The sequence below is a fragment of the Aotus nancymaae genome, unplaced genomic scaffold (assembly GCF_030222135.1).
Source record: "Aotus nancymaae isolate 86718 unplaced genomic scaffold, 86718_ANA_hifiasm-v0.15.2.pri h1tg000002l, whole genome shotgun sequence".
NCBI lineage: Eukaryota > Metazoa > Chordata > Mammalia > Primates > Aotidae > Aotus > Aotus nancymaae.
Genome location: NW_026988413.1, coordinates 27,784,012 through 27,810,553, shown reverse-complemented (window position 1 = coordinate 27,810,553; position 26,542 = coordinate 27,784,012). Strand labels below are relative to the sequence as shown.

Genomic DNA, 26,542 nt, shown 5'->3' with positions numbered 1-26,542 from the left:
CACCATGTTGGACAGGCTGGTCTCGAACTCCTGACCTCTGGTGATCCACCTGCCTCTGCCTACCAAAGTGCTGGAACTATAGGTGTGAGCCACCAGACCTGGAGATACCCTCATTGTTAAACAACATGTGACTATAGTTCATCCATGCATACTGAATAGTATTCTATTATAATGGTGTATGTTATTTTACTTGGTTGGTCTTCTATTGATGGGTATGGATTCGAGCAGTTTCTGCTCTTCTGCTATTACAAACAGTGCTGCAATGAATAATTTATATTATCTTTGGGAAAGTGAAGTAGAAGTACTAGTATAAAATTTTGGTATATAATGCCAAAGTGATCTCCACAAGTGTTTACTAATTTTTATTCCTGTCAACAAATATAAAAGTGCCACATACCCCCAAACTCTTTATAGTACGGTATTTTCTTTTCTTTTTCTTTTTCTTTCTTTCTTTTTTTTTTTTTTTTTGAGATGTGGTTTCGTTCTGTAACCTTGGCTGGAGTGCAATGGCGTTCTCAGCTCACTGCAACCTCTGCCTTCTAGGTTCAAGTGATTTTCCTGCCTCAGCCTCCCAAGTAGCTGGGATTACAGGCACCTGTCACCACGCCTAGCTAATGTTTATAGTTTTTTTTAGTAGAGATGGCTTTTCACCATGTTGGCCAGGCTAGTCTAGAACTCCTGACCTCAGGTGATCCACCCACCTCGACCTCCCAGAGTGCTGGAATTACAGGTGTGAGCCACCGTGGCCGGCCTTACAGTACAGTATTTTCTTTTCTTTTTTTTTTTTTTTATGATTTGTAGATTTCACGTGACCACTTGTTAAAGAATGAATGTTTATTTGTCTCTGCATAAAAGTAAATTCTGAATGTATCTATTTAGGTGAAAATGACCAGAATTCTGGCTTTGCAATGTCAGCTCACTATTATTTGAAGAAAAGAAAGATATTAGACAGGTGTGAGTAAACCAAGTTTTCTATAAGAAAAAATGCATTGCATGACCTTTAAAATATCCTTTCATACCAAAATTTGAACATGAGCTTCTATTTTGGAAATTGTTTTCTTTTTTTTTTTTGGAAGAAAGAAAGAAAGAAAAAAAGAATGAAGAAGAGGAAGAAAAAGGAAGAGAAAGAGAGAGAGAGAATGGGAGTATTGCTTTCTTGCCCAGGCTAGAATGCAGTTTAGTAATGGGTATTGAAAACCTCTTTTATACCAATAATTATACTTAATGATGTAGACAGGAAGGAATAAGGGAAGAAAATAACAAACAAGCAGCCAACCAATATTTCATTTAAACCTATGAAATGCTATGCGATTACTGAGGAGTGATTTACTTCCAATTATATAGTCACCTTTGGAATAGGTGTGAGGTGGTAATGTATGTTTTGTGTATTTGAAGTGGAGAGTTCTATAAATGTTTATTAAGTTTACTTGTTCCGGGTCTGAGTTCAAGTCCTGGATGTCCTTGTTAATTTTCTATCTCGTTGATCTATAGAATCATTAGCTCTTCTTGTTACATTGATCCTTTTGCCATTATGTAATGTCCTTCTTTGCCTCTTTTGATCTTTGTTGCTTTAAAGTCTACTTTATCAGAGGCGAGAATTGCATCTCCTGCTTTTTATTTATTTGTTTATTTTTACTCTCTGTTTGGTTGGTAAATCTTCCTCCTTCTCTTTGTTTTGAGTATTTGTGTATCGTTGCATGTGAGATGGGTCTGAATGCAGCATACCGATGGGTTTTGGCTTTTTATCCAATTAGAATATATATAAGTTTAATACTGCCATTTGATGCTAGCTGGCTGTTTTGCCCATTAGTTGCTGTAAATTTTTCACTGTGTTAATGCTCTTTTCTTTTTGATATATTTTTGGAAAGGCTGATATTGGTTGTTCCTTTATATGTATAGTGCTTCTTTCAGAAGCTCTTGTAAAGCAGGCCTGGTGGTGGTGAACTCTCTAAGTACTTGTTTGTTTGCAAAAGATTTAATTTTTCCTTTGCTTGTAAACTTTAGTTTGGCTGGATATGAAATTCTGGGTTGAAAGTTCTTTTCTTTAAGGATGTTAAATATTGGTCCCCACTCTCTTCTGGCTTGTAGGGTTTCTGCTGAGAGATCTGCTATAAGTCTGATAGGTTTCCCTTTATGGGTAACCTGACCTTTCTCTCTGGCTGCTCTTAGTATTTTCTCCTTCATTTCAACCCTAATAAATCTGGCAATTATGTGCGTTGGGGTTGGTCTTCTTGAAGAATATCTTTGTGGTGTTCTCTGTATTACCTGGAGTTGAATATTACCCTGCCTTGCTAGGTTGGGAAAGTTTTCCTGAATGATATCCTGAAGAGTATTTTCCAACTTGGATTCATTCTCTTTGTCACATTCAGGTACACCTATCAAACGTAAATTAGGTCTTTTCACATAGTCCCATATTTCCTGGAGACTTTGCTCATTCCTTTTTATCCTTTTTTCTCCAATCTTGTCTTCTCGTTTCATTTCACTAAGCTGGTCCTCGACATCTGATATCCTTTCTTCTGCCTGATCAATTCGACTGTTTAAACTTGTGCATACTTCGCGAAGTTCTCATGTTGTGTTTTTCAGCTCCATCAATTCACTTATATTCCTCTCTAAATTGTCCATTCTCGTTAACATTTCGTCAAACCTTTTTTCAAGGTTCTTAGTCTCTTTGCATTGGGTTAGAACAAGTTATTTTAATTCACAGAAGTTTCTTATCACCCACCTCTTGAAACCTGCTTCTGTTATTGGAACACACTCGTTCTCCATTAAGCCTCGTTCCGTTACTGATGAGGAATTGCGATCCCCTGTAGAGGGAGAGGCATTCTGATTTTGAGTATTCTCTGCCTTTTTAGGCTGGTTTCTTCCCTTCATTATATATTTATCCCTCTGTTGTCTTTGTAATTACTGACTTTCTAACTAGGTCTCTTAGCGGACGTCCAACTTGTTGATTCCCAGCGCCGAAATCTGAGCAATCCACTTCGCCAGCCAAAACAGCAGTAAGATTGATGGTGCTTTTCTGCCCGGGAATCTCCGGACTCTGCACCAAGAACTGCGGTGCTGAGGCGCCAGCAAAACCGCCGCGCTGGCCACAAGAGTCGCCCTGGCGACCCATGGGGCTCCTCCGCTCGGAATCTCTTGGTCCGTGAGCAACAAAAATTCGTCTGAAAGTGTGGCGTCCTCTTGTTCTTTGCGCTTTCACTGAGAGCTACGAGCCCGAGCTGCTAATGATCAGCCATCTTGGATCTCTCTCCTTCAGTACAGTATTTTCAAATGTTTTGATCTTTATCACTAAGTGATAAAAAGTATAAAAGTTTAAAAAAGAATATTTCTGCCAGGTGTGAAGTGCAGTGGCATAATTCTACCTAGGCTGGAGTGCAGTGGCATAATCACAGCTCACTGCAGCCTTGACCTCCCCAGGCCCAGTTGATCCTCCCACCTCAGCCTCCCGAGTAGCTGAGACTACAGGCTCACACCACCACACCTGGCAAATTTTGGTATTTTTCTGTAAAGGCAAGGTTTCACCATGTTGCTCAGATTGGTCTTGAACTCCTGGGCTCATGCGATCCTCCCACCTTGGCCTCCCAAAGTGTTGGGATTACAGGCGTGAGCCACCACGCCCAGCCCTCTTTATGTTTTTAAAGGCCATTTGTGTCTCCTCTGTGTGATCTGTTATTTGTCTTTTGCCTATGTTCCTATAGGATCATGCAATTTCTGTTGATTTGGAGGAGATTTATGCATATAAGGAAATTAGCTCTTGTGATATGTATTGAAAATAGATTTTTTCAGTGTCTTCTTATGATTTTGTCTATTTTTCTGAAGTCTTTTGTTTAAATCTTTTATTTCATGGTGTGTAGGTTTTGTGTCATTTCAGAAAGCCATCTCTACTCCAAGGTTTAAAAAATCATTTCCCATCTTTTCTTCTAAAACTTTAATTTTTTAGAAAAACAATGTAGTTACTTTTGATCCCTGTGGACTTTTATGTAAGAAATGGGGTAAGGATCCACCTTATTTTTTCCCTAGATAAATCCTCAGTTGTCCTTTAAGATTTATTTAATAATCTTTTTCCTGAGGAGTTTAATTTTAAGGTATGAAACAATATTCACAATGAGGGAAAAAAAAGAAAAACAATCAAATTACACATTTTTAAAACCTGATTGTTGTCGGGCACAGTGGCTCACGCCTGTAATCCCAGCACTTGGGAGACCAAGGCAGGCACATCACAAGGTCAGGAGATTGAGACCATCCTGGCTAACATGGTAAAACCTCATCTCTACTAAAAATACAAAAATTAGCTGGGTGTGGTGGCACACACCTGTAGTCCCAGCTACTTGGGAGGCTGAGACAGGAGGATCGATTACACCTGGAGGTGGAGGCTACAGTGAGCCAAGATCGCGCCACTGCACTCCAGCCTGGACGACAGTGAGACTCCGTCGAAAGGAAGGAAGGGAGGGAGGGAGGGAACCCTGATTGTTGTTACCACGGATATAAAAAGATTGAGAATAATAACACATTTTTTTAAAATGAGGCAGACTCTTGCTCTATCACCTCCACCTCAGCGATTCTCCTGCCTCAGCCTCCTGAGTAGCTGGGACTACAGGCGTGCACCACCATGCCTGGTTAATTTTTGTATTTTCATTAGAGATGGGGTTTCACTATGTTGGCCAGGCTGGTCTCAAACTCCTGACCTCAGGCGATCTGCCTGCCTCAGCCTGGGATTACAGACATGAACCACCATGCCTGGCTGACACAACCTTTATTTTATTTTATTTTTTCCAGACAGGGTCTCACTCTGTCACCCAGGCTGGAGTGCAATGATGCCATCTTGGCTCACTGCAACCTCTGCCTCCTGGGTTCAAGAGATTCTCCTGCCTCAGCCTCCCAAGTAGCTGGGATTATAGGCATGTGCCCCCATGCCCAGCTAATTTTTGTATTTTTAGTAGAGACAAGAGTTTCACCATGTTGGCCAGGCTGGTCTCAAACTTCTGACCTCAGGTGATCTGCCCACCTTGGCCTCCCAAAGTGCTGGGATTACAGGTGTAAGCCACCATTCCCAGCCAGCTGGTGATGGGTCAAGTGGAAACTGTTAAGGACATTGTTTCTTAACTGGCAGGAACCTGCTCTGCACCCTGGAATAGACTTTGAAAGCTGGGAGCAGTCAGAGGCCTCAGACAAATAAGCATAACAGCTAACATTTCCTGAGCACTTACTACTTGACAGACACTGTGCCAAGCTCATTTAAAGCATATCTCACTTTTCATAGCAGTTCCATAAGGTAAATCTATCATCCCCATTTTACAGATGAGACAGTTGAGGCTAAAGATAAAGTACTTTGCCCAAGGTCATACAGCCAGGAAAGAGTGGAGCCAAGATTTGGAACCAGACCAGTCAATTGCTGTGTGCATGCTCGTTACCCCTCTACTGTAATGCCTTCCCCTCAAAAGAGCGATTACCAGCCGGGCACGGTGGCTCAAGCCTGTAATCCCAGCACTTTGGGAGGCCGAGGCGGGTGGATCATGAGGTCAAGAGATCGAGACCATCCTGGTCAACATGGTGAAACCCCGTCTCTACTAAAAATACAAAAAATTAGCTGGGCACGGTGGCGCGTGCCTGTAATCCCAGCTACTCAGGAGGCTGAGGCAGGAGAATTGCCTGAACCCATGAGGCGGAGGTTGCGGTGAGCCGAGATCGCGCCATTGCACTCCAGCCTGGGTAACAAGAGCGAAACTCCATCTCAAAAAAAAAAAAAAGAAAAAAAAAAGAAAAGAGCGATTACCTGTCTTCACCACCCCCAACCTGGCAATGTGACCAGCACCCATGTTGGTTCTCACGTTCTCACATTCTCCCCTAATGCAACTTCTTGCTTGGGAAATAGATAATGCTGAAGCAGGGATGATCAGGAGGGGCTTTTGTGATGGGCGGGAAGGAGGCCTGGGCTGCGGGGGTGCTGGGAGACCGCCGCCTGTTTCTGTCTTGCTGACAACATTTTTCCCCTCTCTGCACTGGACAGAGCCTCCTCTGTTGCTCTCCATCTGACTTCCTGCTTCCTCCTCTGGCTTTGGAGTGCCTGTCTCCTCTGACTACCTCTCCTTAAGCCCCCATCTCTTCTCTCTCTCATTCTGCTTGGTAAGAAGAACAAGGGTTCTGGGGTCTGGGCAAATGAAAATATTTCCTGGTTCTAGCAAATGGGCCCCGTAAGGGTTGGGTGCGCCCCTAAAAAGGTAAATCCACCCCGTGGAGCTCCACCAGAGGCATTACCGCTCCCTAGCAGGGCATCTGGAAGCAGCAGTTTTTTTCTTAAAACTTAAATTATAGTAAGCATACAGAATAGTGCACAGATCGTGAGCTTGGTTTCCACAAGGTGAATACACTCATGTAACCAGTATCAGATTAGGAGACAGAATATTCCCAGCATCCCATGTAACCAGTACCAGATCAAGAAACAAACATTCCCAGTAGCCCAGAGGTTCCTCTCCAGGCTCTCTTCTAGTAACCACCCCTAGAGTAGAGGGCTGGGGGCATTTTTGTTACAACGACTTCCGGGTTCTACTGGCATTGAGTGGGCAGGGTCTAGGGATGCTACGTGTCTGCAGTGCTTGACACTGTTCTACAGTATAAAGAACTGTCCTGCCCAGAGGACTGTTGAGAAACACTGTGGCTGCCAGGTCTAACCAGTGATGGGCTGCAGTGTGGCAAATGCCTGGGGGACAGGGGTGCAGCTGTGTCTATGGGTCAGGGTGAGGAGGGGCCTTCACCGCGATGCTGTTGCCACCCCCAGGCCTCCGGAATGCCCCCCGCTGCTGGGCAGTGATCCAGCCCCTGCTGTGTGCTGTATACATGCCCAAGTGCGAGAATGACCGCGTGGAGCTGCCCAGCCGCACCCTCTGCCAGGCCACCCGAGGCCCCTGTGCCATCGTAGAGAGGGAGCGGGGCTGGCCTGACTTCCTGCGCTGCACTCCTGACCGCTTCCCTGAAGGCTGTACGGTGAGTGCTCTGCGAGGCGAGGTCCAGGCTCTGGGCTGGGCAGGACCAGGTATAGGGCAGGGTCCAGTGGGGAGCAGGGGAGCACAGAGCTTTGTCTCCTGGAGACCCTGAACCTACAGCCATGGAGTCAATAGGCCACAAATTCAAACTGCAGCTTAGTGGCTGGACCATCTATTAGGGATTCTCTGTTTATTTATCGATGATCACATGTTCAGCAGAGTGTTTTGAGCACTTGCTCTGTTGGGTGTCTTGGTGTTACAGGCATCATGGATGACAGGAGCCGATCGGGAAGTTTATCATGTATGTTAAGAGTCAAGGCGTGTGCGTGTGAAACAGCTAGAGCCACCAAGAAAGGGGACATGAGCTATTCTCAGTGGTACAGGAGAGATCTTAAATGATGAGAATAAGAGTAATAATGGTGGCAATAATACTAATTAGTCCTGTTTACTATATGCTAAATACCATTAAAATAAGCTCACGCCTGTAATCCCAGCACTTTGGGAAGCTGAGGTGGGCGGATCACCTGAGGTCAGGAGTTTGAGACCAACCTGGCCAACATGGTGAAACCCCATCTCTACTAAAAATACAAAAATAAGCCTGGTGTGGTGGAGCACACCTGTAATCCCAACTACTCGGGAAGCTGAGGCGGGAGAATCGCTTGAACCTGGGAGGTGGAAGTTGCAGTGAGCTGAGCTCATACCACTACCCTCCAGCCTGCACCACAGAATGAGACTCCATTTCAAAAAAATAAATAAATAAGCTGACTGAGCAGAGTGGCTCACGCCTGTAATCCCAGCACTTTGGGAGGCTGAGGCGGGTGGATCACTTGAGGTCAGGAGTTCAAGACCAGCCTGACCAACATGGTGAAACCCCATCTCTACTGAAAATACAAAAAATTGGCCAGGCATGGTGGTGGGCACCCGTAATCCCAGCCACTGTAATCCCAGCTACTTGGGAGGCTGAGGCAGGAGAATCTCTTGAGTCCGGGAGGTGGAGGTTGCAGTGAGCTGAGATCACGCCACTGCACTCCAGCCTGGGCAACAGAGCCAGTCTCAAAAAAAAAAAAATTTTATGTTTATTTAACCCTTAAGCCATACCATGAGGTAAGTACTACCATCTTAGAAATAGGGAAACTGAGGTACAGAGAGGCCAGATAATTTCCCCAAGGCTGCACAGCCAGCCCTGGGATTCAGATCCCAGAAGCATGTCCCCAGCCACGTGCCATGCTACCTGGGTACCTTTCCCTAAACAAGAGGCTCAGCCCTGACCTGCCTTGACACCGTCTTCTCCCATCCCTGGTGCCAGAATGAGGTGCAGAACATCAAATTCAACAGTTCAGGCCAGTGCGAAGCTCCCTTGGTTCGGACAGACAACCCCAAAAGCTGGTACGAGGACGTGGAGGGCTGCGGCATCCAGTGCCAGAACCCGCTCTTCACCGAGGCTGAGCACCAGGACATGCACAGCTACATCGCGGCCTTCGGGGCCGTCACAGGCCTCTGCACACTCTTCACCCTGGTCAGCCTGGAATGTGGGAAGAGAGCCAGAGGGAAGGGGGGCAAAGGGGTCCCCAGGGAAGGGTCGTGATCAGAAGGGTCTGGGGTTCATTTAAGGGTGTCTGTGTCAGCAGAATAACCCTAACCTCGCAGAACGGTTCGCTTCTCTCTTCTAGGCCACGTTTGTGGCTGACTGGCGGAACTCGAATCGCTACCCTGCTGTTATCCTCTTCTACGTCAATGCCTGCTTCTTTGTGGGCAGCATTGGCTGGCTGGCCCAGTTCATGGATGGTGCCCGCCGGGAGATCGTCTGCCGTGCGGATGGCACCATGAGGCTTGGGGAGCCCACGTAGGTGTCTTGGTTACCCAGAGGTGAAGATGGGAGGAGGAAGGCTGAAGTATGCATTTACCCCAAAAGGGGCAGGTGCGTGTGAAACCGAGCTCCAGGGTGGGATCTGGCTCTACCTTACTGCATACTGCACACAAGTCTCCTGTGCTAGGATCTCGGTTTCAGAATCAGGACCTTCATGGTTTGCATCTGCTCAAAGGGGCAGCTCCTAGAGCCTCCACAAACCTGACCTGGGTCCTGTCTCCAAGCCCTGACTCCTGGGAACGCCCACACCTCAGCAGCCAAGGGTCTGGGCACAGGGTGGGGAGAACAGTCACAGGGAGTCTGGAGTGACCATCTCAAGTGATACCTCACTTGTCTGCACAGCTCCAACGAGACCCTGTCCTGCGTCATCATCTTTGTTATCGTGTACTACGCCCTGATGGCTGGCGTGGTCTGGTTTGTGGTCCTCACCTATGCGTGGCACACCTCCTTCAAAGCCCTGGGCACCACCTATCAGCCTCTCTCAGGCAAAACCTCCTACTTCCACCTGCTCACCTGGTCACTCCCCTTTGTCCTCACTGTGGCAATCCTTGCTGTGGCCCAGGTATAGTGACTGGTAGGGACGGGAGACCTGGGTAGGGTGAGTTTGGGGGAGAGGGCTGGTGACCCACCTTCCCTCCCCTCCGCTTCCTGCCGCAGGTGGATGGGGACTCTGTGAGCGGCATCTGTTTTGTGGGCTACAAGAACTACCGATACCGTGCGGGCTTCGTGTTGGCACCAATCGGCCTGGTGCTCATCGTGGGAGGCTACTTCCTCATCCGAGGTGAGTGGAGACCAGGCCAGGACCAGTCAGCCAACAAAATGTGCTGGGCACCTGCTGTGTGTAAGTGGGAGCTGGCAGCTGCCAGCACTGCCGCCCCCATGCTGAGGCCCAGCTAGCTCCGAAAGGGCTTTCACACAGAGTAGAAGAAGGTGACCCTCTAGGCAGACGAAACACCATGAGTGCTTGCTGTGGGACAGCACGTTTGTGCTGGACAGAAAAATCCATCCCTCTTCCCAGAGCCTTGGCCCAGGGCTCACAGCCTGGTTTTTGTTTTGTTTTGTTTTGTTTTTTAAGACACAGTCTCACTCTGTTGCCCAGGCTGGAATGCAGTGGCACAATCTTGGCTCACCGCAACCTTCGCCTCCTGGGTTCAAATGATTCTCCTGCCTCAGCCTCCCCCATAGCTGAAATTACAGGCACACACCACCACACCTGGCTAATTTTTGTATTTTTAGTAGAGATGGAGTTTCTCCATGTGACCCAGGCTGGTCTTGAACCCCTGACCTAAAGTGATCCACCCACCTCAGCCTCCCAAAGTGCTGGGATTACAGGCGTGTGCCATGGTTCCCAGCCTCACAGCTTGTTAGGTGGAGTTGGACCAAGATTTAGCCCCAGTCAGCTCCTAGCCAGTGCACTTGTGTGATGAACGCCCTGAGTAACACTGCCCACTTGGACCAACCTGGGTCCTCTGGTTAATATCCGTGTGCACACTAATTTTATATGTACTGTCCATCTTCTAGAGCTTGGTTTTCATCTTCTGTCTGCCCCCAACACACAGATCTCACGACATGCATGGAATTAGTCCCTAACTTTCTGTCTCATGCTGCCATCCCACAATAAGACTGAGCATCTATTGAGCTCATTTTTTTGGGTTTTCTTTGTGAATTTCAGTTTCCGCACCCTGAAGTGCCAGCCTTCTGTTCAGTCCACCTCTTTCCCCTCTTTTGCCCTAATGTTGTAATATTGGGGTTCAGGGTGCCCTCAGCTCCCCTGAGAGGACGTTTCTCCAGGTTCTTGGTCTCCTGCCCTCTCAAGAATAAGAGAGGGGACCACGGTGCAGTGCGCAGTAAATGCCGGACTCAAAAGTGTTTGTAGAAAGTGATTTATTTAAAGAGAGAGAAACAGGAGAAGGAGAGAGGAAGAAACAGCTAACTCTCACACTGAGTGAGAGAATCCAGAAAGATGGAATCCAGGAGAGGAAAGCAGCTTCCACGAGGGTGTTAGGGAATAGAGAGAGATGGAGTTTAGGAGGGGAAGACAGGCTTCCATGAGAGAGTGTGGAAGGGAACTCCAGAGGGAAAATCCAGGAGAGAGAAAGATGGCTTCCACGAAGGGAGTGTTCATGGAAGGGGACCCAAACATGGAGTCCAAAGGGGTGTGGAAGAAGGGGACTTTTAACCTGGGAGGAACCCCCACCTTCTCCAAGACCCCAGGCCAATGAAAGGAGTTCCTTAGAACTTCCGCTGGAGTGATTGACTCTTAGTTTCTTCCTGCACCCATGAAATTCAAACATAAACCGTTAAATCCTGGATGGAGAGAGATGGGAGAGGGGCATGGCGCTAGGAAGTTCTTGCCCTTAAAACTACGCCCCCTTGTGGACCCGGAAAGAGAACACCTTCCCTCAGTGTCGGGGCCTCTGATTTGTGCTTCGTTATCATATCATCCTGGTATGGTGATCACTAGCCACATATGTTGAAACTAGTCCAGGCTGGGTGCAGTGGCTCACTCTTGTAATCTAAATACTCTGGGAGGCTGAGACAGACAGATCACTTGAGCTCAGGAGTTCAAGACCAGCCTGAGCAACATAGTGAGACCCCATCTCTACAAAATATACAAAGGTTGCCTGGGCAGGGTGGTACACGCCTGTGGTCCCAGCTATGTGAGAAGCTGAGGTGGGAGGCTTGCCTGAGCCCAGGAGGTTGAGGGTGCAGTGAGCCATGATCATGCCACTGCACTCCAGCCTGGGTGACAGAGTGAGACCCTGTCTCAAACAAAACAAGACAAGAAGAAGAAGATATGAGTTGGCTGGGTGCGGTGGCTCACACCTGTATTCCCAGCACTTTGGGAAACTGAGGCACACAGATCATGAGGTCAGATTGAGACCATCCTGGCTACCACGGTGAAACCCCGTCTCTACTAGAAATACAAAAATTAGCTGGGTGTGGTGATGTGCACCTGTAATCCCAGCTACTCCAGAGGCTGACACAGGAGAATCGCTTGAACCCAGGAAGTGGAGGTTGCAGTGAGCCGAGATGACACCACTGAATTCCAGCCTGGGTGACAAAATGAGATTACATCTCAAAAAAAAAAAAATAGAAATGAGTCCAAATTGAGATGTGTTGTAAAATGTGAAATACATGCTGTATTAAAAAAAAAACTTAGCAGAAAAAAATGTAAAATATCTCATTAATAATTTGTTATAAGGATTATATGTTGAAATGATTTTATTTTTAATAGATTAGGTCTGTAAAATATGTTGATATTAGTTTTGTTTCTTTTTACTTGTTTCAAGTGGCTACTAGAAAATTTGCCATTATATATGTGGCTCACATTATATTTCTATGGGAAGGCTGGGCGTGGTGGCTCACGCCTGTAATCCCAACACTTTAGGAGGCCACGGTAGGCAGATCATCTGAGTTCAGGACTTAAGACCATCCTGGCCAACATGGTGAAACCCCGTCTCTACAAAAATATAAAAATTAGCTGGGCATGTTGGTGGGAGCCTGTAATCCCAGCTGCTTAGGAGGCTGAGGCGGGAGAATCACTTGAACCCAGGAGGCGGAGGTTACAGAGAGCTAAGATTGCGCCATTGCACTCCAGCCTGGGTGACAGGGTGAGACTTTGTCTCTCGATAGATAGATAGATAGATAGATAGATAGATAGATAGATAGATAGATAGATAGACAGACTGATAGATAGATAGATAGGGTGAGACTCTGTCTCTCTCCATAGATAGATAGATAGATAGATAAATATTATAGATCTATAGATATATATAGATCTCTGGATCTATATATATTTCTATTGGATAGCACTATTCTTGAGTCTGTTTTATGCCTTTTCCATCAGAAGAGCTTTGATCTGGCCACCTTCCTCAGGGGCAGCTGGGCCACAACCAAGGCTCCCTCTTCTTAAGTGTCTGTCTAGGTTCTGTCCTGTCATCCCAGTCCCTGGCAGACCTGCCACCAGCTGCTCACCATTTCTCCAGGGTCTCTACTCCCCAGGCTTTCAATCAGTACAGGGGTCATCAGACTTGGGACTCCAGAGCCTTAGGCTCCTCCTCCCACACACCCATCCTTTCCAGCAGGGCAGCCTCACCCCTGCTAATGTCTGAGCTCCCCCTTCTGTTCAGGGGTCATGACTCTGTTCTCCATCAAGAGCAACCACCCCGGGCTGCTGAGTGAGAAGGCTGCCAGCAAGATCAACGAGACCATGCTGCGCCTGGGTGAGTGGCCCTGGGGACGTCGGTCTGAGGTCCTGGCCAGCCCTACACTGCACCCTCTGGGGCTATGCCACTGTCAGGATGCAGTAAGTCAGTGGGACAAGTTAGCCATGAGGACAAGGACAAGGGGTGCGTGTAGGTAGTAGTGGTAGTGGCAGCTCAAAAGAAGGGGCCCTACTCGGGGGAAGAATTAATCAAGTTCATGCTGGCACTGCTTCCTCCTCCCACCATACCCCACGTGGGCCCTCCCGCGGTTGCCTCAAGTGCCCTTCTTTATTTTAGAGAAAGCAGTTCTTGGCCAGACTCAGTGCCTCATGCCTCTAATCCCAGCACTTTGGGAGGCCGAGGTGGGTGGATCACGAGGTCAGGAGTTCAAGACCAGACTGGCCAAGATGGTGAAACCCCGTCTCTACTAAAATCACAAAAATTGGCCAGGCACGGTGGCAGGCTCCTGTAATCCCAGCTACTTGGGAGGCTGAGGCAGGAGAGTTGCTTGAACCCCGGGTGGCAGAGGTGCAGTGAGCCAAGATCACGTCATTGTGTGCCAACCTAAGCAACAGAGTGAGACTCCGTCTCAAAAAAAAAAAAAAAGAGAAAGCAGTTCTCGGACTGAGCCCAGCATGAGTTCACCCGAGCCCCTGCGGTCTTTCAGGCCTCAGTGGGGCAGACTCCCTCCTCCTCGCTGCTGCTGTGGGCTCTGGGCTTGATAACGTCCTGTCCTGCCCCCATCCTCCACAGGGATTTTTGGCTTCCTGGCCTTTGGTTTTGTGCTCATTACCTTCAGCTGCCACTTCTACGACTTCTTCAACCAGGCTGAGTGGGAGCGCAGCTTCCGGGACTATGTACTGTGAGTGAGGGGCCTGGAGGTGGCAGGGGTGGGAGTAGAACCAGGGCTGTAAGGACACCTACCTCCACCCACCTGGCAGCAGGGATTGGCCAGGCCCCTGCCGCAGACAGCAGATTCAACTGATGGTGTCTTGGTGCACAAGGCCTCAGTCCCTGTAGTTTCTCAAACATGGCAAATAACGTTTGAGTCCCTCCCACCTCTGCCCCTCCCTCTCCACCGCCTTGGTTGCCGGGATGGTGCACATGTGACTGTTAAGCAGCTATTTCAGCTTCGTCTTCTCTGACCAATGCTAAGTTGCACTCTAATTCTGCGTGCGTTCCCGCAGAGCCTGTTGTAGATCCCTGCGTGGGACCCGTTACCTCTCTACCATACGTTAATGAGCTGCTAATGTCAGCTAGTTTTGCTTGTGCCTTTTCGTGTCATAATGAGGATGGATTGGAGGGAGTAAGACATCTCTACTGCTGAGAGAAGTGCAGCACTGTTACAAGGAGAGCTGCTAAAATGGATGCTAGTCCAAGCCCTGACTGCTTCAGGCTCTCCCTTAAAGGTTCCAGCTTCCAGTCTGGGATGGTTTAAACCACAATGATGCCTAAGTCTCTGCCCCAGAGATTCGATTTAATTGTCTGGGGTGGGGCCCAGACATCAGTAGCTATTAAAACTCCCCAGTTGATTCTAATGAGCACCCAGGGTTGAGATCAGTGCTGTGGGGCTTAGCCCTTTCTAAAGTTTTTGGATTGATTGTCTGAGTCTACCTAGTAGACTCAGAAAGCCCCACCTGTAGTCTCAGCTATTTGGGAGGCTAAAGCAGGAGATTGCCTGAGCCCAGGAGTTGGAGGTTGCAGTGGGCTGTGATCATGCCACTGTACTCTAGCCTGGGTGACAGAGCAAGACCCCGTCTCAAAAAAAAAGAGAGAGAAAAAAAGGAAAGCCTCACCTGTCTCCCTTCCCTCACCATAGGTGCCAGGCCAATGTGACCATCGGGCTGCCCACCAAGAAGCCCATCCCTGATTGTGAGATCAAGAATCGCCCGAGCCTTCTGGTGGAGAAGATCAACCTGTTTGCCATGTTTGGAACTGGCATTGCCATGAGCACCTGGGTCTGGACCAAGGCCACGCTGCTCATCTGGAGGCGGACCTGGTGCAGGTGGGGATGGCAGCCAGCTCTTCCTGCCCCGCCCGCCTCACCCTCAGCCTTGGGACCCCATCCTTTTTTTTTTGAGATGGAGTTTTACTCTGTCACCTAGGCTGGAGTGCAGTTGCGCAGCTCAGGGTTCACTGCAACCTCTGCCTTCTGGGTTCAAGTAATTGTCCTGCCTCAACCTCCCAAGTAGCTGGGACTACAGGGCATGTGTCACCATGCCCGGCTAATTTTTGCATTTTTAGTAGAGTCAGGGTTTCACCATGTTGGCAAGGATAGTCTTGATCTCTTGGCCTCATGATCCGCCCGCCTCGGCCTCCCAAAGTGCTGGGATTACAGGCGTGAGCCACCACACCCACAGGGATCCCATCTTTAGGTTTTGTCAGGTCCTCCTTCCTGCACAGCCTTGGTCAGTGGTTCACCACTGCCCTCTGGTGGCACCTCCTATCCTTGGGTGGACCAAGGCCTGGGCCAAGTGCAGAGCCAGCTGCTAGCATCTTCTAAGAGTGGAGTGCTTGGAGGGCTGGCCACACAGTAGCTCTGCATTCTCATCCCACTTCTTTGCAGAGGCTTTTACTCCTCAGTCCTTGAGGGACATGAGGCCCTCTGGGGCCTTCTTCTCTGAAAAGAAGGGCATCACGGGCCCTTCCCCAGATTTGATGGGAAACGGCTGCTTCTTCACCCGTCTTCCCTATCCCTTCTGCTCTCAGGTTGACTGGTCAGAGTGACGATGAGCCCAAGCGGATCAAGAAGAGCAAGATGATTGCCAAGGCCTTCTCCAAGCGGCATGAGCTGCTGCAGAACCCGGGCCAGGAGCTGTCCTTCAGCATGCACACCGTGTCCCACGACGGGCCCGTAGGTGAGCCTCACCCCGCTCCACCGGAGCTGCCTGGCCCCGCAGAGCCTGTGTGCTAGTCTCTCCTAGGCTGCTAGGGGCACACAGATTGTTTGGAAGACTGACTGAGGGGCAAGATGCTCCTCTCCCACCCCATCACTCACACGCCCATTCTTCCTCAGGCCCGTCCCACCCTCTGGGGGACCCTCCCCTCCGTTTCTGCCCTTGGGTGGGCTTGCTGGTGCTTGGGTTCCAAGAGGACTCCCCTCCCTCTCCCTTCTCCAAAATTCTCCAATTGCTATCCCTGGGCAAGAGTAAGTCAGGGTTCCAAGAACTGGATTTCTGGCCTCCAGTGAGGCCCTTTGGGACCTGAGGCCCCTCTCTTCAGATTCTGAAGGGGTAGAGATCACCGTGATTACAGGGTGAGCTTTCTCTGGTGAGCAGGAGGGAGTGCCTGCGGGAAGATGAATGGCACTGGGTATGGGAGGCACTGCCAGAGACCGGGGAATCACTGTTCCTTCTCCTTTCTTCCTTCTGTCCCCACAGCGGGCTTGGCCTTTGACCTCAATGAGCCCTCAGCTGATGTCTCCTCTGCCTGGGCCCAGCATGTCACCAAGATGGTGGCTCGGAGAGGAGCCATACTGCCCCAGGACATTTCTGTCACCCCTGTGGCAACTCCAGGTATGAGTTCCAGCTTCTGGAGGAAGGTGGAGGGCACAGAGGCTGGGGGTTTCTGGGACTGGAGTACAGGGGCTGTCAGAGAAGGAGGAAGAGGAAGGAAAGGCCCCAGAGGGTCTGCAGGGTGGGGCTGAGGCTCGAGAAGTCTAAAGGTCTGGGCCCCAGAGCTAACCTCAAAAAGTCTAAAGGTAAGGGCTCCCAGGGGAGCGAGGGTGGCATGGACAGAGCCAGGGCCCCAGGCTCGTGTTCCCTCTCCTCCTGTCAGTGCCCCCAGAGGAACAAGCCAACCTGTGGCTGGTTGAGGCAGAGATCTCCCCAGAGCTGCAGAAGCGCCTGGGCCGGAAGAAGAAGAGGAGGAAGAGGAAGAAGGAGGTGTGCCCACTGGCACCACCTCCTGAGCTTCACCCCCCTGCCCCTGCCCCCAGTACCGTTCCTCGACTGCCTCAGCTGCCCCGGCAGAAATGCCTGGTGACTGCAGGTGCCTGGGGAGCTGGGGACTCTTGCCGACAGGGAGCCTGGACCCTGGTCTCCAACCCATTCTGCCCAGAGCCCAGTCCCCCTCAGGGTCCGTTCCTGCCCAGTGCACCGGCCCCCATGGCCTGGGCTCAAGGCCGCCGACAGGGTCTGGGGCCCATTCACTCCCGCACCAACCTGATGGAGGCAGAGCTCATGGATGCAGACTCGGACTTCTGAGCCTGCAGAGCAGGACCTGGGACAGGAAAGAGAGGAACCAATACCATTCGAGGCTCTTCTTCCTCACTGAGCATGCTTCCCCAGGATCCAGTCTCCCAGAGAACCTGTGAGCTAAATACCCTCCCAGGAGAGTTCTGGATGTCTGGCTCAAAGCAGCGGGACTGTGGAAAAGAGCCTGACATCTCCACAGGGAAGCCTCACCCCAGGGGCAGGGCCCTGGAGCTCGGGTTCCTTGTTTCTGCCCCGTCAGCTGCAGCCTGGCTGGCAACATCTGCTCCATTGGGGCAGAGGGGATGCAGAGCTTGTGGTGGGGCAGGAATGGTGGAGGCAGAGGTGACAGTTCCCGAAGTGGGCTGTGATCGCTAGGGAGGCAGCCTAGCCCATGTCTGGCAGATGAGGGCTGGCTGCTGTTTTCTGGGCTGATGGGTGCCCTTTCCTGGCACTCTCAGTCCAAAAGTGTTTATTGTGTCATTAGTCCTTTGTCTAAGTAGGGCCAGGGCTCCCTCTTCCTCTCCCAGGTATTTGTGGGGCTGGAAGTGCCTGCTGCCACAGGGGCTGTATCCCCTCTTAATAGGTGGCCCTACCCCAAACCCATCTTTTGTTCTCCTGTATCCTCCTTCCCCTGTTCCATTTCAGTTCAGTTTCAAAGGTGTCAACCTCTTCGCATTTCCTTTTTGTTGATGAGGACCCAGAGCTGCCGCACACACTCACCCCCAGCCCCCTCCCCTCGCTGCTGGGCCGGTCTCCACGGGAGAGACTGGTTCACTCTAGGGCCTCGGCCTGGAGTGGGATAGGAGCAGTGAGTGACGGGGCCTCCAAGAGATGTGTCATCTCTTCCTCACACCCATTCAGTGGGGGATGGGCCTCTAGACTTGAGGGGCTACCCTGGGAAGCTGCTGTAGCTTCAGCCAGGCAAGAAAGAGCATCTTTCCACTTCCACAACCGGTGGTGAGGAGATCACCACCTTCCATACCCTCCAACCATGTCTCCAAGGTCCCACTTTCAAGAATCAGATAGCAGGAGGCCATAGATGCTGGCTGGGTTCCAGGTTTTAGGGGAGAAGGAAATACAGTCAATAAAAGGTTTTTGTATAAACTCTTGGTGTGTTCTTTTTTTTTTTTTAAAGATAAGAGTCTCACTCTATCCCCCAAGCTGGAGTGCAGTGGCGTGAGATCAGCTTACTGCAACCTCCATCTCCTGGGTTGAAGCAATTCTCCTGCCTCAGCCTCCTGAGTAGCTGGTACAGGTGCCCACCACCATGCCTGGCTAATTTTTGTATTTTTAGCAGAGATGGGGTTTCATCATGTTGGCCAGGCTGGTCTCAAACTCCTGACCTCAAGTGATCTGCCTGCCTCAGGCTCTAAAGGGCTGGCATTACAGTCGTGAGCCACCATGCCCGGCTAGTATGTTCTTTCTTCTGTGGGCCCCGGTCCTGGCCTCCTTACCTTGTGTTGGTCCTGATCTCTTTTGTCTTCCATGTCTTCCCAAGGTTGTTCTGAAAGGCCAAGAGCTTGGTGCTAATGTGGCCACGGCTGACAGTCAGATGTCAGGCTGATGGTAGCCTCATGTGCTGGCTATCCGCCTGAGCTAGTCGGCTCTATACGAACAAAAGCTCTTCTGTGGCCACAGCTGCCTCGCTGAGCACTGATCACAAGATAATTGAGCACAGGCGTGCAGCTTCTGGAGCGATGGTGTCTCCTTTATGGGAGTGGAGATGGGCAGGGCTCCTCGAGACAATCCTGGACCCCATCTCTGCAGCCTCTTCCTTCTACCAGGGACGTCCATCAGGCCAGGTGCATTTTGATTCACTGCTTCCTCCCCAGCCAGGCACGGACACCTGTTAGCCCCACTTCCTCCAACGAGATAATCAGTAGAAGATGGGGAACTGGGGTGCAATGGCTCGGGATTATGAGAGAAGGAGGTCCATGGAGCAAAGGGGCTGGTGCCCACAGACTTGGCGGGTATTGTGGAGTACAGGCCAGGCTTGTTTGGGAGTTGTTTTTATTTTTTGAAATGGAGTTTCCGCCGGTCTCAGGGGCTCACGCCTGTAATCTCAGCACTTTGGGAGGCCAAGGTGGGATAACCTGAGGTCAGGAGTTCAAGACCAGCCTGGCCAACATGGTGAAACTCTGTTTCTACTAAAGATACAAAAATTAGCCGGGTGTTGGTGGTGTGTGCCTGTAATCCCAGCTACTCAGGAAGCTGAGGCAGGCGAATCACTTGAACTGGGAAGTAGAGATTGCAGTGAGCTGAAATTGCGACATTGCACTCCAGCCTGGGCAAAAAGAGCAAAACTCCATCTCAAAACAACAACAAAAAGAAATGGAGTCTCACTCTGTTGCCCAGGCTGGAATGCAGTGGCGCGATCTCAGCTCACCGCAACCTCCGCCTCCTGGGTTTAAGCGTTTCTCCTGCCTCAGCCTCCTGAGTAGCCGGGATTACAGACGTGGGCTACCACGTCCAGCTAATTTTTGTTTTCGGTTTTTTGGGGATTTTTTTTTTGAGACGGAGTATGCCTGGCCAGGAATACTCTTCTAATGCTGCTCATGTGATGAGGACACTGCATTTTGACCAGGGCCAGATTCCAGAAAGAAGGGGAAAGGGAATACTAACCTATGGATTGTATTCTAGGCACTTAATAGGGGTTCTAATAATAGCTAACTCTTGGCTGGGCACAGTGGCTCATGCCTGAAATCCCACCATGAGACATGGTGCTCCACTGTCTCTTAATTCAGAGAATAACAAACCAATCAGAGGAGCTCATTTTGTGTGTTAGATTGGTGCAAAAGTAATTGCAGTTTTTGCCATTTTTAATTGGCAAACATAAGCTCAGTGAAGCAAAATGACTTGCTGGAAACCTCGAAGCTAGTGAGTGACAGACACTAGGTCCAGGCTCTTCCTGACTTCAGTATCCAGGCTCTTTCTACTCTTTTTTTTTTTTTTTAGAGACAGGGTTTCGCCATGTTGGGCAGGCTGGTCTCAAACTCCTGACCTCAGGTGATCCACCTGCCTCAGCCTCCCAAAATGCTGGGATTACAGGCGTGAGCCACCTCGCCTAGCTGGCTCTTTCTACTCTTAATCCCACCTTTGATTTTTCTCCCTATCCAGGTTACCCGGTCTGTGTTCCCTCTGGCCATCCCGCTTGCTCTTCTTGTTCATCCTGGCTGTTACTGCTTCTCTCAGTAGTGTTGCAGCTATTTTTTAGCCTTTATCAACAACAGTAATTAAAATAATAAAAGTTATCAGTGCTGTTTAAGGATCTTTTCTGAACAAGGGAGAGTGTTACGATGTTCTTTTCATCTCCAAAGACAGGTGACTACTAGTTTTCCTCCCTCCTTCTGTCCTTTCTTTAGTGGGATTACGTGTGTAAAGGATGGGAGATGGGGTGAAAGGGGAGTTCAATCTGGGCCTTAAAAGCTGAGAAATAGGCTAGGCACCATGGTTCACGCCTGTAATCCCAGCATTTTGGGAGGCTGAGGCAGGAGAATCATTTGAGTCCAGGAGTTTGAGACCAGCCTGGCCAGCATGGCAAAACTGTGTCTCTACAAAAAAGAAATTAGCCGGACGTGGCGGCGCACATGTGTAGTCCCAGCTACTCCGGAGGCTGAGGTGGGAGGACTGCTTGAGCCTGTAAGGGTCGAGGCTGACCAAGAATGCACCATTGCACTCCAGCCTGGGCGCTAGGTGAGCAAGCACAACCCTGTCACCAAAATGCTGAGAAATACTACCTTTGTGTGTGTGGCTGTGGAGGTGGGCAGAGATTCTGTGGCCACTAGAGGGCAATGTGAGCCCACCTTTGTGAATGCAGATGTCCAGCAGCATGGACACTCCCACATCCGAGAGCAACATGGACACTCCCACATCCGAGAGCAGCATGGACACTCCCACATCTGAGAAGTCTTCCAGTAGTATCCTCATGGGAGCACCAGATCTCAGGACTGAACAGTAACCACCCTTCAACCAAATGCTCCTGAGTAAGATCCCCGAAGAAACCCCTGAGGATCCAATTGGAGCCTGGTTTGGGGGACTCCCAGTCTGGGGGACTCCCTGCTACACTGTTGCCCTGAGAACAGAGCTCTCCACGCATTCCTCTCACCACAGGCTCTGCCCTCAGCTGCCTCATTGGGCCTCTTACTATCCATTCTTCCAAGCTCAATCAGCTTTGCCTCTGTTGGTCCCAGTTTCCTTAAATCGGTCTGTCCACTGCTCCTCTTTGTTTCTCTGCCTGCTTTTTTTTTTTTTTTTTTTTTTTGAAACAGGATCTCACTGTGTTGCCCAGACTGGAGTGCAGTGGTACGATCTCGGCTCATTGCAGCCTCAACTTCCTGGGCTCAGGTGATGCTCCTGCCTCAGCCTCCCAAGGAGCCGGGACTACAGCTGCACATCACCATGCCAGGCTAGTTTTATTTTTTGTAGAGATGGGGTCTCGCTATGTTGCCCAGGCTAGTCTATAACCTGGTCTGGGCCCAAGAGATCCACCGGGCCTTTGCCACCGGGGGCAGTGGCTCATGCCTGTAATCCCAGCACTTTGGGACACTAAGGCAAGCAGATCAGCTGAGATCATGAGTTTGAGATCAGCCCGGCTAATGTTGTGGAACCTAATTTCTACTGAAAATACAAAAAATTAGCTGGATGTGGTGGCACACGTCTGTAATCCCAGCTACTCGGGAGGCTGAGGCAGGAGAATCACTTGAACCTGGGAGGCAGAGGTTGCAGGGAGCGAGATTGTGCCATTGCACTCCAGCCTGGGCAACATGAGCAAAACTCGGTATCAAAACAAACAAACAAACAAGAAACCCCCAGAAAAGATAGCCTTTGCCAGAAAACCACAGCTACACAATGTGTTATGTCTATCATGTTAAAACATGCATTAGACACAAATAAAAAAACCATGAAAAAAAGCCACCATTCTTCAATACTCTGAGCAAAAATAAATCTTTCCTATTTTTAATTTCTTTGAGTTTTAAAAATATTTCTGTTCACATGCTTTCATTTGAAGTTTTATGTTTGTTTTCTGAACGTTCATGTCTTGAAACCGCATGTTCTTTTGTTGTTGTTTGAGACAGCAAGCCTCTCTCTTTCATATTAGAAGTTTTCTTGGCTGGGCGTTGTGGCTCACACCTGTAATTCTAGCATTTTGGAAGACCCAGGTGGGAATATTGCTTAAGACCAGGAGTTGGCTGGGCACGGTGGTTCATGCCTGTAATCCCACCACTTTGAGAGGCCAAGGTGGGTGGATCACTTGAGGTCAGGAGTTTGAGACCAGCCTCGCCAACATGGGGAAACCCCATCTCTACCAAAAATACAAAAATTAGCTAGATGTGGTGGCATATGCCTGTAATCCCAGCTACTTGGGAGTCTGAGGCAGGAGAATCACTTGAACCCGGGAGGTGGAGGTTGCAGTGAGCTGAGCTCGAGCCACTGCACTCCAACCCTGGGCAACACTGCGAGACTTCGTCTCAAAAAAACAACAAAACAAAACAACAACAACAAAAAACCCGGCCTCGCACAGTGGCTCCTGGCTCCTGCCTGTAATCCTAGCACTTTGGAAGGCTGAGGTGGGCAGATTACCTGAGCTCAGGAGTTCAAGACCAGCCTGGGCAAAATGGTGAAACCCTATTTCTACTAAAATACAAAAAATTAGCTGGGTGTGGCAACGTGTACCTGTAGTCCTAGCTACTCGGGAGGTTGAGGCAGGAGAATTGCTTGAACCCAGGAGGCCTAAGTTGCAGTGAGCCAAGATTGCGCCACTGCACTCCAGCCTGGGCGACAGAGGGAGACTCTGTCTCCAAAACACAAAACAAAACAAAAAACAGAAGTTCCAGACCAGTCTGGGCAACATAGCAAGAGGTCTTCTCCACCAAAAAAATAAATAATATATATTTTTAAAATTAGCCTGGTGTGGTGTTGTAAGCCTGTAGTTCCAGTTACTTGGGAGGCTGAGGCGGGAGGATTGCTTGAGCCCAGGAGGCAGAGGTTGCAGTTAGCTATGATCATGCCACTGTACTCGGCCTGGGCAGCAAGAGTGAGACCCCGTCTTGAAACGAAAAACCAAAGTTTTCTTCATATGTCTGGTGACTTTGGTTGTCTGTTCATACTTGAGAGTGTGACACTACGTGGTTCACAGAAGCTCTGTGAACATGAGTATGGTCTTCAGAGAGGGTGATCTGGCTGGCTTATTTTCTTCAGAAACTCTCAGTGTTAGTATCTTTGTTTTCTCTCTTGGATTGGTCAGATACCTCAGAGAAATTCTTCTTTATACTAGTCTCCTGCATGGAAGATACATTCCTGCTTGCCAGCATTCTGGAAGCTGAATGAGCTGGGTGGAGAAAGAAGACCTATAGTCTAAATATTTCATTAAATAGTTCATAAACTTCTGCTTAATTGCCCTGTTTCTAATATGTAATTTGATCTTCAACTGTGCCTGGTGTCCCTCAGCTACAAACATGGCAGAAACAGCAGGTATGTAGGGATGGAGTTGAGAATGGGTTGAAGAGTGTGTCCTGATGGTTGGCCCCAATCAGTGGTGGTGACTGGAATAAAAAAGGGTATCAGTTTCATTCCAGTGTTCTAACTCCTTATATTTAATAACTACATCACACATTACTGAGGGGGAAGAATTAATTCATCCCCCTCAGTAATCAATTCTAGCGGCAGTTCAGGTAGGCAGCTGCTGCCTGTGAGCTCCAACACATGCCAGGTGGCTGTACCACAGCTCCCTTGAGCATTAGGGGGAAGAATGAAATCAGTTACAGAGCTGCTAATCTCTCCCCCGACAGCTGGAGGATGAAGCTCTGGGCTGGTTTCTTTTTAACAGGAAGGAAATTCTGAACGCCAGAATGTGAAGAAAAAGCTTAAGAATCTCTTGCGTCTTGTGGGCTCCATGGAAATGGCAGTACTCAGATGCCTTCTGACACATAGTATGAGGCACAAATTTGGAGATCAGGAAATGAGAGACTCCATTCAAGGCAGGACAACGTCACAGAGTGAACAGATTTCCAAAATAGTAGCACAGGAAAGAGAAAGATCGAGGCAGGTGATTTCTTCTTCCTCCTCCTCCTTCTTCTTTTTTTTTTTTCCAGACAGAGTCTCACTCTGTTGCCCAGGCTGGAGTGAGTGGTGCAATCTCAGCTGACTGCAACCGCCACCTCCTGGGTTCAAACTATTCTCCTGCCTCTGCCTACTGAGTAGCTGGAACTACAGGCACAAGCCACCACACCTGGCTAATTTTTGTATTTTTATTAGAGATGGGGTTTCACCATGTTGGCCAGGCTGGTCTTGAACTCCTGACCTCAAGTGATCTGCCCGCCTCAACCTTCCAAAGTGTTGGAATTACAGGCGTAAGCCACAGCGCCTGGCCTCCTTCCTTCTCCTTGCCAGGCAAAACATAGTGACACTGAAGACTAGATGTCTAAAGAGTAGATGTCCAGTGGCTGCCTGGGTTGTTTGGGCTGTTAGTCTCTGAAACAGCTGTAAACTGTATGAACCCCTTTGCTCCTGTTTCTCTGAGAATAGAGAAGAAAACCTCCCCATAATCTGTCAAGAGTCAACGGCATTTTCTTTTTTTAAAGTATTCTTTACACAAAATCTTATGGAATGTGCAATTTTGTCTCTTGCTTCTTAGCTTAATATTTTTATCATAAGCATTTATTCTGAGAGCCAGAATCCCTTGATTTTCTTCCCTGTGTTATTACGATTTTGGAAATCTTCACTTTGTGAAGTTGTCCTGCTTTGGAGTCTCTCATTTCCTGATTGTCAAATTTGTGCCTCATACTATGTGTCGGAAGGTATCTGAGAACTGCCATGTCCAAAGAGCTCACAAGTGTACCAGACACAAGAGCTTCTTAGCTTTCTCTTCACATTTTGGCTTTCAGAGTAAAAAATGATAAAGGGAAACCCTTATTATTATTAAAAACATATTGGCAAACAATTTTCTTTTTTTTTTTTCTTGGATGGAGTCTTGCTTTGTTGCCCAGGCTAGAGTGCAGTGGCATGATCTCGGCTCACTGCAGCCTCTGCCTCCTGGTTTCAAGCCATTCTCCTGCCTCAGCCTCCCAGATAGCTGGGATTTCAGGTGCCTGCCACCACATCTGGCTCATTTGTGTTAGTAGAGACACGGTTTCATCATGTTGGCCAGGCTGGTCTTGAATTCCTGACCTCAAGTGATCTGCCGGCCTTGGCCTCCGAAAGTGCTGGAATTACAGGCATCAATCACTATGCCCAGCCAGCATACAATTTTCAAAGGCTGTAACCATTCCTCTATTTGTTGGACATTAGTTTGATGCTTTTTGTTATTAAAAAGGAAACTGACATGCATGTCTTCGTGCCTACACCCTCTAAAATAAATGTAAAAGTTAAAAATACATAAAAGTACAAAGTAAAAATCACCTTAAATCCCATCACTTAGGAAATTCACTATTCATATCCACTATTCATATTCCTCTATGCTGATATATGTATTTGAATTTCAGATTTTTGCCCTAGTAGAATTATAGGTCAAACGATTTGGCCTGGTTTAATGCAACGTGTGATTCCTCGGCCTTGAATTTTGTTCTAGTGATACCTAACTTCTTTGGGGAATGATATTAGCTTCCAAACCCAGAACGTGCCAGAAAGCGCCATAGCAAGCAAGGTCCTACTTTATCCCTTCTAAAAACGAAGCCACCAAAGTTTGGAAAGGTGTTGGGTTCTCAATTTCACAAAGAAAAATCAAGCCACTTCCAGCCTGGAGCCGCCGCTTCTCCTTTAAATGCCCGCCCACGTGATCGCAGACGTGCACACGGGGAGGATATTCACGCTGTCAGGGCAACAAGCCATTCCTCCCCCACTTCCCTCCCTGAAGACTTCTTGGCGTTCCCTCCCTGGAAGGCACAACTCCTCTGGAGACCTTCTCTTCCTCACCCTCTCCGTCGAGTCACCTATCCTCACTCCTTTCTATTAGTTGCCGGACTCAGCGCTCCCTCTCTCCGCCCGAATCCCACTTTCTGGAGGAAAGGCCGAACGGGACTACAACCCCCAGGGGGCGCTGCGGGCTCCGCCCCCGCGGCGCGCAGTGTAGGTCGGGGCCTGAGGTCCCACGGTTTTCTAGCCGCGTGCGGTCGGGAGCAAACGCACTACAGGTTCCGTGGCGCCTCGCGCGAGGCCGGACCGGATCGGGGTGGGGTGGGGCGGGGCTGGAGGGGCTGGGGCTGGCAGGTCGAGGAAGTGGGTGGGAGCGGAGGCGATGGAGGGGAGGAGTAGGGGCATGGGGGAGGGAAGAGGAAGGGAGGCGGGAGGCGGGGC

At 49.2% G+C, this 26,542-nt stretch overlaps 1 protein-coding gene across 1 annotated transcript in view; it reads left to right on the top strand.

Moving 5' to 3' along the window:
- The window catches only part of SMO (smoothened, frizzled class receptor), a 29,168-nt gene extending 10,813 nt beyond the window's left edge, over window positions 1–18,355 (top strand). The window contains exons 2-12 of the mRNA XM_021673669.2: window positions 6,776–6,981; window positions 8,287–8,496; window positions 8,651–8,823; window positions 9,190–9,409; window positions 9,505–9,628; window positions 12,981–13,073; window positions 13,809–13,917; window positions 14,875–15,060; window positions 15,765–15,913; window positions 16,436–16,570; window positions 16,833–18,355. Of these exons, the coding sequence (XP_021529344.2) occupies window positions 6,776–6,981; window positions 8,287–8,496; window positions 8,651–8,823; window positions 9,190–9,409; window positions 9,505–9,628; window positions 12,981–13,073; window positions 13,809–13,917; window positions 14,875–15,060; window positions 15,765–15,913; window positions 16,436–16,570; window positions 16,833–17,260 (2,033 nt within the window). The 3' untranslated portion in view covers window positions 17,261–18,355. The remainder of the gene's footprint in view (window positions 1–6,775; window positions 6,982–8,286; window positions 8,497–8,650; window positions 8,824–9,189; window positions 9,410–9,504; window positions 9,629–12,980; window positions 13,074–13,808; window positions 13,918–14,874; window positions 15,061–15,764; window positions 15,914–16,435; window positions 16,571–16,832) is intronic.
- Window positions 18,356–26,542: the final 8,187 nt, after the last annotated feature.